The sequence below is a fragment of the Cricetulus griseus genome, chromosome 5, assembly GCF_003668045.3.
Source record: "Cricetulus griseus strain 17A/GY chromosome 5, alternate assembly CriGri-PICRH-1.0, whole genome shotgun sequence".
Lineage (NCBI taxonomy): Eukaryota > Metazoa > Chordata > Mammalia > Rodentia > Cricetidae > Cricetulus > Cricetulus griseus.
Window position 1 is genome coordinate 166,607,021 of NC_048598.1, and position 13,065 is coordinate 166,620,085.

At 36.8% G+C, this 13,065-nt stretch overlaps 1 protein-coding gene across 3 annotated transcripts in view; it reads right to left on the bottom strand.

Moving 5' to 3' along the window:
• Positions 1–278: 278 nt before the first annotated feature.
• Positions 279–13,065, bottom strand: part of Snx13 (sorting nexin 13) — a 103,669-nt gene continuing 90,882 nt past the window's right edge. For 2 of the 3 annotated variants that reach the window (XM_027419754.2, XM_027419753.2), the window contains exons 23-26: positions 10,631–10,776; positions 10,330–10,398; positions 8,162–8,274; positions 279–3,744 (exon numbers count right to left, since the gene is read on the bottom strand). In XM_027419754.2, the coding sequence (XP_027275555.1) occupies positions 3,497–3,744; positions 8,162–8,274; positions 10,330–10,398; positions 10,631–10,776 (576 nt within the window). In that variant the 3' untranslated portion in view covers positions 279–3,496. The remainder of the gene's footprint in view (positions 3,745–8,161; positions 8,275–10,329; positions 10,399–10,630; positions 10,777–13,065) is intronic. The other variant, XR_004770030.1, reaches the window with a different exon arrangement.

Below are 13,065 nucleotides of genomic sequence, written 5' to 3' on the forward strand. Positions count from 1 at the left end.
TGACATAAAATATAACTTGCTAATGGATTACTATTTCTGGACCTTTGTTTTTTGGAAAATCACTACATAATTTTAGGTGACAGGAAAATATAAAGTTTAAGACTGTGTGGCCAATGGTTTGTCCCATAAAAAAAAATTAAATCCAGCTAGTTTTAACTATTCAGTAGCTCATCAATATTCTTAGAATCAATTTCTAAACTGAAATGAAAGAACACAAGATTGTAAAAACAAGACTACTGAACAACATTTTTAAAAATAACACATATTGCCAAGTAAACTCAGTGAAAGTGTTTGTTAATACTTTATTAGTATTTTCTCATGGACAGAACATAACATAAACCAAATAAAAAATTTTAATCATTTTAGTTAATAAAAATAAATGACATTCTGATAATTTCCCCTTTGTTAAAGGAGAGCATAGACAGAGCAGTTAGGACAACTGACACATACAATCATATGCACAAGGTCATTTTCTAACAATTAAAATCCCAAAATGTGCTCTTTAGCTTTCCCTTATAATACAGGAGCCATGCTCCCATAAGCGAAATTTCCTACTAATAAAATAATTTTACAAGGAGTGACAAGAAGACTTTTAAAACAAGTCCTTAATTAAGGTGCAGCAACAACAGAATGAAGTTGTTGGATTCAGGAGACAGAACTATATCTCAAAACATTAAAAATGTACTTATTTTACAATTCTCAAAGAAACATGCATTAAATGAAAATATTGCACAAATTAAAACTTTAGATTGTGAAATTTATGTTGTTCTTAATTTTTTAAAAATTGGTACACTTTCATTCACATTTGTTTATTTTTTCCCCAAATACCTGCAGCACAAACTTATAGTGATCAAACCGAAATATTGAATAATTTTTTTGTTTCGTTTTAAATTAAGGCTAAGGAAGTTCATCCACTGGCCAATGGCACAACTGTTTCCAGCAACTACATGGAATACCCTAATTATAAGAAATACTCATCTGAGTGCTACATTTAAGTCATACAACCAAATTTTAGATGAATAAGCTGTGATGGTTTCTATGTAGTTGCCCACTACCTGAAAAAAACAAAACAAAACAAAACAAAAAAACCAAAAAAACAGAAAACCCCCCAAAAATGATTAATTTTGGAGGTCTTTGCCTAAAGGCATCACTGACTTAGAAGCACTCAGAAACTCAACATGAGAAGACATGAAGCCTCTTAGTGTATGTGTTCATATGTGCAGTAAATGCATGAAATACAACAACTTTATTACACGTGGCACACTGTACTTGGCTTCTGGGATAAATACTCTACACAGCTGGACCAAGTCATTTATGGTCATTGGCAGCCATAGCACGGTCACACTCTGCTGTGAAGCACAGTTTGTGCAGACACGTGATCATCTGACATTTCTGCTCCTGAAATAAAAACTCTTCTCAAAAAATTACTTTAAAAACATTTATTCAAATGGTTGTTTTCCCCTTTGCTCTGTTTTGGTATGATTGCAGTTGTCTTGCAGGGCAGTTAGGAGACTATGCATTTTATATGACCTTTTCCCCTGGTTAACAGTCAGTTTTCTCACCTCACATAGAAATGCATTTCATATGTACACACCTGCCTCTTGCATGAATCCTTCTGTATATACTTAGATTTATCCATGTAAAAATATAATTGAAATGGGCAAGGGTATGTACGAGGATCACTGCACTTGTGGGCTATGGATGCTCCCTACAGACATGTTTGACAATTCCAATTAAGCCTGGGGCAGAGGGAGGGGCCGGCAGGACAAGGGCAGGATATATAGTGAGTACAAGAAACAGTTCTTCTACCGGGAAAACACAATCTTTTCCTGCTTGCAAGATTCAAGAAAAGGATTTTACATATGTAATTCTGAAAGACATGCAACATGCTGAATATATGCATACTACAAATATGCACAACAGCACTGATAAATATCATAGAGCTTTACAGGAAGGCTTCCCTCTGTTCACAGGCTTCCCTGGGTGAAAAGCATCTAGGTAAAAGCAAGACATGAATATCAGGTTCTAATCTTAAAGCTCCCAAAATAACAGGGACATCGATACTCTGTCCGTTACTGTAAGCACCCAAACATTCTTTTAATACCAGGATACTGGCTCAGTGGTCTGAAAAGTAGCTTCACTATTTTAAGGTTTTAGTGTTAAATATTTTTAAAACAAAAGAGCTGATATATCCAAACCCTTAGTCACTGGAAGTTTTTAAAAGTACAGAAATCCTGCATACATGGGATATGAAGACTTCTTAATGGACAAAATGGGGGAACACTAAGAAATGTAAAGGCTCCAAAACTGGAAAAGGTATTTTGTTTCTCTGATATATAAAATTATATTAGAGAGTTAAATGTATACACCAAAGGGTTTTGTGTACTAGCTTTATTTAGAATTTTACATTATGCGAAATATAAATAAAAGCATATTTTAAAAAATAGTACAGTTCTGTTTTCATTATTTATTTTCATATATGTACACATAGTAGAATTAGGCATTTGTATGTTTACATAGGACTATAAGCTCATTAATCCTTTGATTTTCTATGTCGGTAGTTACCTAAGGCATGTCTAGATCATATGATTAAAGTTATCATATGGTAGCTTTTAAGAGAGTACTGTTTAAATTTCCAATGTTCAGAAGGACAGAATGTATTTGGCAGTTCTTACAATAAATAATTCCCCTTCTATATAATCAGTAATCTGTTAAAAGATTTTTAGAAAATGAACTTAGAAGAGAGCTGCTACCACATGCTTCTTCTGCACAGAGTGCCAAAGGAAAGGAGAGAGCCGCGTGCCTAAGAGCAAGCTGGGCCCTTAAAGCACACAGCAATCAATGGAAATCTATACCAATGAACAATAAACCCAATCAAATTCTAGTTTTGATTGCTTCTATTTTATAGTGCTTTACTTTACACAACAAAACTGTCATTTTGGGACAGGGTTATTTCCTACACTAAGGGCACTCTGTCACTTTTCCCAGACCTTGAAACAACTGTTCTAAAGACCACTCACCTGCTGACCCACATGATAGCAAAATGCTGACACGGACCCACAAGATTACCGAGGGAGACACACCTCTCCCAATCACACTCTGCAGTCTCCAACTATGAAACAAACGAGTGACCTATGACCCATTGCTTTGTGCTTCCCTTATCGCTCACACACACACACTCTGGCACTTCGTCACAGGTGAAGAATGCTGATTCGTCTGGAACAGAAGAGACCAACTCCATTCTTGAACAAGATGGGGGCAGTATCCTCTCAATGTTGCAAATTATGCACCAAATCATTTAAGACACAGGAATCTCTCTTGGTAGTGGCTGGATTATAGATGAGAATGAGAAGAACCAGTCTTGTGGATGTACTAGTGATCTGTTTGGAGACACTCAAAGCCTGGTACAGACGCAACAGCCTATGATGACACTGCGGAAGGTGTGTCCACATTGTTAGTCCTGGACAAATGAACACCGGCTTTACAGGTTGGAGTGTCACCTTTTCTGTAAAGAAGGCGCTTGAGTACTTTGAAGTTTCTGTTTATATTTCTGCATCTGCTTTGACTTTGAATGAAGTTTGTTGAAAAGTTCACGGAATTTATACTGTGGAAATAAGGTCTCTAAAAAGCCTTCTAAGAAGACATACACCATTCTCCTATTTAACTGGTTGTGCTGAAACATTTCAAAAACACGAAGAATACCTTTCCGTGTTGTCTCAGCTCCAATAATGTGCTTCAGTTCATCTGTATGAAGTAGAGAAAAATACATATATTCATTCTTCAGAAAAAGGAAACACATGCCTAAATTATGATCAAAAACCAAGAATCTAAAGAGCATAAAGCAGCGTAGTCATCAACAATAGGTATCCAATTAATGAGTTGTGTATAACAGTTTAAAAGCCTACGCACATCCGCATCTAACATCATCTACCCACCTACACTATAGATAGGGTCAACACAGCACAGGAGAGCTAAGAGCCAGCCATCCTCACAGGTTTCAGATGACAGTCACAATCCCATCTCTTATTTCCCATTTGATACACACTCGCACTCTCTTTTCTGCCCAACTGAATGAAGATTTCTAATAATCAATAGCCTTATAGTTGTACAGACGTGTGAAGACTTTAGTAAGATATTCACACTGTGGAGATGTTTACAGTGAAATGACAAGAAAGTGTCCCTTGCAGAAACAATAACAGTAGTTGCTTTTGTTACTTGGACAGAACAAGGATAGGGAGAAGGAAATTAAGGATTATCCCTGGTAAAGAGAACTTTGAAAACAAATGAGAAGTGGTAAGTAATGAGGGTAGAGAAATGTGGCTGAAGTTTACAATTTCCGTAAGAGAAAGGAAAGAATAGAAAAGTGGCCAGGTGGTGGTGCAGGCCTTTAATCCCAGCACTTGGGAAACAAACCCAGGTGGGTTTGTGAATTTGAGGCCAGCCAGGTGTACAGAGTGAGTACGAGGACAGCCAGAACTGTTACACAGAGAAATCCTACCTCAAAAAAAAAAAAAAAAAAAAAAAAATAAGAGGAAACTTGTCATGAGTATGGGGGCACGTAAGCGTGAAGCTTACATGGATAACACCAAACTACCACTGGATAGTTACATAAGGAGTGTTCTGAAATCATTCATAAGCGCTCCAAGTACAAAAACCACCATTTTGCTGTTAGAAAAAAGCAAATTTAGCAATTTGCAGACTTAGAATGTATATTAAATAAGCAAAGTCACATAATCTCAGAGAGAGAGAGAGAAACAAACTCATGTTACCCCTGATATATGGAATCTAGTCACAAAGGGACATGCCTGTACTGCATAACATGTAAAAGAAGAACTAACTAAAGGGCTAACTATTAGATGAGGAAAGGCTGAAAGCAAGAATAACGAAGTTATAAAGCTAGTCGCTTTTCTGCTGTGGATTTTCATTTTTAGTTTTGTGGTGGATAAATGCATAAAAATATACACAAATTCAATGAAATGCATAGACTCTCTGAATCTGGTTAGTTTTTGGTGTATGATGTTTACTTGCAATTGTCTTAAAATTAAAATTTTAAAAATATACAAAAACTTGTTACTTCTAAAAGGTCTGTATCTAAGCAGAGATATACTATAATTCAGCATAAATATGTGACTCTACAACAGAACACAGGATTAAGTATATATAAAATCACACAGTTTTCATCTATCCTCAACTTCACAGCAAGGGCTTCCCTGGCAATTCTCTCTGCAGCTGGAATTCACAATCCTTTTCTTTAGAATTGATCACTATCTAGCATACTATGTTTTACTTATTTGTTTTGTTTGTTGTTTTCCACTAAAAGAATATAAGCTTTAAAGTGCAAGAGATTGTATGTTTATGCCATGGTGTGTTTCAGCTATGAGGTCCCTTGGCACAACCAGGTACACACCACTTGGACTTAGAGTTTCTGAGACTGTGAGAAAGTAAACCTTTTTCTTTTCTTCTTCTTTTTCTTGGGAGGTACCATGTTTCATTCTGTGGCCTAGGCTGAGCTTAAACTCATGACAAGCCTTTTGCCTCAGCCCTGCTTCCTGAGAGCTGAGGGTTGAGATCACAAACGTGAGCCTGTACTTAAACATATTTTCTTTATAAGGGGGAGGGAAGATGATGGAACCGTAGTTTATCAATACACTAAGACAGGAGAATCATTGTGAGTTAAAGCTCAGCCTGTGACCTATTGGGAGTTTGAGCCCAGTCTGGTTATCTGAAACTCTGTCTCAAAATAAAACAAAGGAAAGAAGAAAAAGAAGAGTAACACAGGGGGATCTGGCATGATGAGTGCCAAGTACATGGGAAAGAGGAGATTACTGGGTGTTTAAGGTCAGCCTCAGTTACATAGCAATGTTGAGACCAGCCTCTAAGAGACCCTGTTGGTTAAAAAAAAAAAGGGGGGGGGGGTAGAGTGGGATGAACTGGGAGTAAAGTACAGTAGCAGGGTGCTTGCTTAGTATTTGTGTGACCTTAGGCTCAATGCCCAGCACCCAAAAAGGCAGAGATTTTTGTTTTTTCTCTTCCTTTGGGCACACTGATGTGTAGAATGTGGCAGAAATGATGGATTGTGACTTTTGAGGGTAGGTCATAGAAGGCACTGTAGCTCTTTCCTTGTTCCCTCACAGGTCATTCACTATGGGGAAAGCCACTATGGGATCTATGCTGTGAGGAGGAGACAGAACCTGTTAGGATTGAGGCCTCCTAGGAACAGCCATGTGAATGAGCCATCTTAGAAACAGAGTTTCTAGCCTTTGCCTCTGCAGTCTTCAGATGACTGCAGCCCCCAGTGACATCTCATCAGCTGAACTGTCCCTGCATCCCTGGACCACAGAATCCGTGAGATGAAAAAGTGTTCACTGCTTTATTTTTAGGATTTTTTTTTGGGGGGGGATCTATGTGTGTTACTGGAGTTCAAACAGAGAGTCCTGCTCACATTCAGCCTCTCAAACTCTGAGCTCTACTTGGAACCTAAATATTTGTTGTTAAAATGATAAATTTGGAAGAGATGTACGTAGATACAAGTATATAATACATTCCATAGTGCATCTGTGTAAATGTATAAGACCAGCTAATAGTTACTGAATGCAGGCACTTCTGTAAAGTTTTGTATGCACTAATTTAACCTTCACAACAAACATGATTAGACAGTTCTCAAAAAAAAATAATAAGCTTTAGGAAGTGAAGCAATATGCACAGATGCCTAGCTCCCTATGTGATCCCAAATGAAGAAGGACCTATGTGACTGGAGTTCTTGAAGCTGTGTCGAGCCACCACATACTCTGCTTTACTATAATGGTGTACTGATGAACAGCATAAGGTACTGCTTCTTTTAATTTTTCTAAAGTGCCATTGCTTTACTTTCTGCCACCACATCTAACCACACATGGAGGAAACGGAACACCAATGTGGCAACTTCCTAACAGGATAGAAAACTAAACGCTGAAAATCGAATTTTAAATCATAAGAAAAGTCAGGCATACCAGCTTATGCTCATGTCTTTAATCCCAGGATTTGGGAGGCTGAAACAGCTTTTACACTGAGGTCAAGGCAAGCTTGGACTACACAGTAAGTATCAGACCAGCCAGGGCCATAGCATGAGACCTCATCTCAAAAATAATAAGAAAATGAAGAAACAAAGTAAAGTCTTAAGTAGAAAAGCACCTAACCACAGATAGAAGAACTTACAGATCCATCTCGTCCATTCTCTACATCCACAATTAAATCAAAGGGAAAAAATATATATCTAGACATAAAATCTATTTAGGCATTTATTTATATTTATGCATTTTTAAAGATACTTGTGACACAGGGACAAAACTACCATCACCATTTCCAGGCCATAAAAGCCTACTGGTCACAGGCTCTCTTTCTGAGAGGGGAAAAAGGATACGTAAATCTATGTTAATGATACAGCAGTATCACAAATAAATATTCAAATAAGAACAACAAAACACTCTTTTTCAGAATTATGTTTTAATAAGGATTAATAGTTGATCATTCAGTTACTTGTATATAAATGGTCTTATATTCTAAGTTAAACATTCTTTCTGAAAAATTCAAACTTCCCTTTTTTTTTTTCAAGTTGAGGTCTCATGTAAGATTAAAAGCATGTGCTGTGACGCCCACTATATGCAGTGCTCAGGATCACATACAGGGCTTTGTGCAGGGTAGGCAAGCACTCTGCCAACTGAGCTACATCCTCAGCCACACTCGTATCTTTCTTGAAAAAACCAAAACAAATGAAATCCCAACAGTCTGGTCCCAGGTTATACTCATATTTGTATCAGCCCATCCATCTGTCATGTTTTCTTTACACAATCTTCAAAATGTTTCAAAGCAGCAGAGTAAGCTTTTTATCATTCTAAGATGAGTCGGAATCCCGATGCTCACTAACTACAAATCTTGGGTGAGTGATTTGGAGCCTGTTTCTTCATACACAAAATGGTAAAATTAATAGTGACTTGTTTCAAAGGACTGTTAAGAGGATTTGTTAGCATGTATGAGAAATGCCTTGCATAGTGTCCAGTAGATAGTAAATCATCATCTGGTGGTCACTAAAATAACAAAAATGAACTAAACTAGCATTGTGTCAATGTCAAAAAGTCAGAAGAAATACAAATAAATCAAATTTTAAACAAATGTGTTAACTCACCTGGCATAATTGCAAATAATTTTGTTTTTCCTGCAATTCTTGTTCTCATTCGAATAGATTTATCTCTGCATGGAACAGTCTCTGCTAAAATGCCATTGGGCCAAAATGCATCTCTATTTAAGAAAATTAAATAATGTTAGTAAGTAGTTTCATTTTCTAATGATAATAGTTGATAACATCATTACAAACTGCTAAGAAATAAAATATTCAAAGCAAGATAGCATTTCTAAAATTTTATATAGGCAAATCACAAACATCATCCAAGTGCAGGATTCAATTTAGGCATAAAAGAATATACACACAGAAAGTAGCTGGTAAATTCTGGCCCCCAAGTACTACACAAACACTAATAAAATGGAATAGGTGTATCAACACATGGCAGACATTTAAACTCCAAAGTGGGTACCTGCTAAATGAGTATCTTATCCAAATACACCCACAGCACCCTGAACTTGGAAAGCCTAGCAGCTTAACAGCTAGTCTCTCTTGGCTATGCCATTCCAATCCCCATCTAACTCAGCCAGCATGCATCTCAAGTTGATGCTTACAGTGTATGCCACACACACTTATTCTCTGTCTTTCAATGGATTTCCATCCTGCTTCTTGATGTTTGTTCCAAGGAGACCTGGACTGAAAAGGTCTGGAGACTCCCTAGACCACCAGAGTCTACCTTTGACCCTGAGGTGTCCTCTCAATACTGCCATTTATAGATATGCTAAGCCCTACCCATCACTATAGGACAAAGTCATCTTAATGTGCACTAGAAACATGTTGGCTGTAAGGAGATGAAACCACCACTGTGGTGCAGACCTTATACCCGTTAAGTCAGTCCGATAATCATCTCTGGAGAAAGGATCCACAAAAGGCTAAACTTTCCCAGTTGAATGCAATCTACACTCAAGGCTGAGAATCCTTGCTATAACCTAAATAAATGAACATACCAGGGCAGGTAGTCCAACCCTGGAAACAAAACAGTACACTCAGCTTCTGAGAAGAAAAAGAGATTCCTCCCTTTCTGTCACCAGAGCCTTTGGACAAACTAGTTTCCTTCTCTAACCCTCCAGTGCCTCCCAGCAAGTGAAGACAAAAAGCATCACCTATGTGAAGGACATAAACTCAGGAAAAAGCAAATCAGTACAATACAGACAGTTCCCTTCTCAACCCACGTCTGTTTACACCTGAGTTCAGATACAAGGAAGTCCTTCCCATGCATTGTCTGCCTTCACATTTACAGAGGGGCAACCTTTGCTAACACCTGAGTCCAGATGCCAGGATCTCCTTCCTATGCATTCACATTTACTGAAGGGACTCACTTCTCTTTTTGCTTTCTGTGCTCTTCTGAAGAAACTGCATCTTATCTCTCCCTTCTTGGTGACTGAGAGGCAGAGTACTCTCACTACATTTTGTAGTAAATTTAAAAATTACCATGTCAATTTTATTTTATTTGTACTGTCTTCAAACATGTAAAAATTAAACCAGTGACAGATAAAATTTTCTAAAAATCTTCACCGAGTGATTTCTATGATTAAAAAAAAAAAAAAAAAAAAAAAAAAAAAGCATTAAGTTTTTGAAACAGGGTTTTCAAGTGCCCAGGCTGGCACCTCAGTTTACAACACAGTCAAGGCTGATCTTCAACCTCTGGTCCTCTTGCCTCTGTCCCAAATCCCACCATGCCCAGCTTTCTAATACTATTCCAGTGATCATCAAGCTATTCTATGTGATAAAAATCTCATGTATCCTTTTAAAAATGTTTCTTTTGCACTGTTGCTAGTCTAATGTGGAAAAGCCAATAGTTCCATATAACAAATGCTTATCTATGTTAATTATCATGTGTCCATATGCATGGTGTGTTTATCTGTGTGGGGGTTACATGGGTCACAGTGCACACATGGAGGTCAGAGGACAACTGCAGAGTAGCAGACTTCTCCTTCCACCTTTATGTGGACTCTGAAGATCAAATTCAGGTCCTCAGGCTGGTGTGCCAAGTGCCTTTACTGTCCGAAATATCTCCCCAGCCCCAAATATGTATTATAGTTCTCCTAAGTCTTTATTCATCAAAACCAGTGTTAAGACCAGGACAAAAACAAATGCCATTAAGTTAAAGACAATTATGTTAGCAGTGCTAAACTCTGTACTATGTGAAGAAGTAACTACATCTTAGGATATACCTGAAACGCTTCACTGAGTCAGCTACTTGTTCAGGTGAGGTCATCCAGTCAACGTGGTCAACTATTTTTCTGAAAGTAAAGAAATCTAAATAAGTAAGCGTAAAGTCTTAGTAGGCAAATGAAGCTGACTCGAGTCTCTCAGCAACACTGAGTGGGTATAGCTTCTTCTGAGGAGAGGGGAGCTAGTGGTCTCGAAAAGTCCTAAGGAAAAGTCCTTGACAATGCCGAGACATTCACTTATGGGAATGAAGTTGAGAACCAGCACATGGGCTCTAAGAGGAAAGGCAGGTGAAACGGCTACCTGTTTATAGTGTCACCATACGTAGCTCTAATGAGCTGCTGAAGTAAGTTCTTTATATTCCTTCTCAACCACTGGTTTCTCTCTTTTAAGTCGAACACCTCATCCATTAGAAGAAGCATTACCCTAAGTGGAATATTGTCATCCACCTAGGGAAAACAATGAGAGAAAAAAATCAGGATAACTGGTTTGCTTTGTATTGTGAATGACTATTTGTATTGACAGAACAGCACCACTTAAGATGTCAAAGAATATTGACATTGCATTTTAATCCAGAAAAAAATAGGCCTAACAGTCACTTTTATAGAATACAATATTTTATAATCCTGCAATGTTAAGTAAATTCTAAGGCTGTAGTTCAAAAAAAAAACCTTCACAAAGTGGATTCATGATGATTAATTTATAGAAATATGATTTAGCTCTCATTTTTAGTAGCCTGGCAATATAATATTAAAATTGATAATTATTTTCTGGTAATATTTTTCATAAAATAAAAGTATTTCGGCAGGGCAGTGGTGCCACACACCTTTAATCCCAGCACCCGGGAGGCAGAGGAAGGTGGATCTTGAGTTTGAGGCCAGCCTGGTCTACGGAGCAAGTTCTAGGGCAGCCAGGGCTACACAGAAAAACCCTGCTTCAAAAAATAAAATAAATAAATAAAAGTATTTTTATAATCTATATTTAATAGATGAAATAAAGAATATATTTTGCTTAATTAAGATGTTAAATAACTTTTCAGGAAAAAAGTTAAAGTACAACCCAGTAAATAATTTAGCTATTATTATAAAACATATAATTTTACAGAAATTTTATGTTTTAATTGGCATAGTGTTATATTTGCATACTTTATATAATTGGTATAATTAATTAGTAAATACAATTAGCAAACCTAAAAGAATTTAATTAGTACACCTATAGTTAACATAATATTTTAAAAATTATGAACGCCTACAGCTTAGGCTTGTCCCACTAGCTCTTATAACTTAAATTAACCTATGTTTTGCCTTGTGGCTTTTTGCCTCTCTTCCTTCTTGCACCTGCTTCCTCTCCGTGTCCCCTGGTGTCTCTCCTGAGCCTCGATTCATCTCCTCTTCCTCTCTCTCTGCCCGGAAGTCCCACCTAACCTCTTTCTGCCTAGCTATTGGCCATTCAGCTCTTTCATTAAACCAATCAGAAGGTGCCTTGGCAAAAACACATCTTCACAGTGTACAAAAGATTTTTCCACAACATTTCCCCCTTTTTGTCTAAATAAAACCGATATTTTTTTAAACTCTAACAGTAAAACTTATACAATAAGAACAATTATGAGGTAAGAATTGCATTTACAATGTCTAGTCCATTTGTTTTTGGCATATTCAGAGAAAATATTTTTTGTCTCATATTTTGCTTATATATTGTGGTTTCCAATTTTATGTTTTTATGATTTGGGGGTTTTGTGGATGCGTGCTGTTTCTTGTGGTTTTTCTTTTTAGAAAATTCTGGGTGTTTTGTTTGTTTGTTTTCTAAAGAAAGAAAAGGAAAGTAGGTTGTGGAGTTGGGTGGGTGGATTGTGGGAAGGACCTGGAACAAGTTGGGGGAGGGAAATGCATGATCAAAATACATTATATGAATAGTTTTTATCAATGAAAAATGAGAAAATATATTAACATACTTTAATCATGAAAGCCTTCAATCAATGGTGCAAAATAATAGTGAAACCAGTAGAATGCTTTTATGTGAAAAATTACACATGCCAGTAGAAAACAGTCACTGATTTAGAACTCTATGTAGCTGCTGATGACTTTATAATCTTCCACAGTTTGATGCTTCTCTCCTGATCAATTCTGTGAGCTAAGTAATGAAAAAAGTCATGGGCTTCAATTTTCACTATGTTGCAAGCATTTGATTAGTAGTTTTTATGCTATGAATGACAGTTTATAACTTAAACACAGCAGAAGGGTGAGGGACTCATTTCATTGCTGTGGTTGAATAAATACTGCTCAATTATCTGATAAAATAACAATGTAAGTCTGAGAATGAGACATTATAAGAAAAGTTAAACTATAAAATCCACATAGTAAAAGATGTTACAGATATTACACTTTAAACTCATGAAGTATTCTAAAATGATCTGAAGAAGCAAAATTAATGATAAAGACAGTTTATTATAAACTAATCTATCCAGAAACTGAAAAAGGAAATTGTAACTTTAAGATAAATCTGCCTCAGAGACCAGAGTTCGGAAACAGATTCAAAACCACACAAACCCTGAATAAAACACAGATGACAAGGACGGAACACAACAGTCGGATAAGATGGACTTTCAGTAAACGGTGCTTAGGCAAGCTGAATGCTTTCCAATCTACACATATAATGAGTCAGAGATGAAGTACAAATGTGAATGTGGCTATGATATGGCAAGAGAGTTTATAAAGGAAAATCACAGGCAGCATCACTAA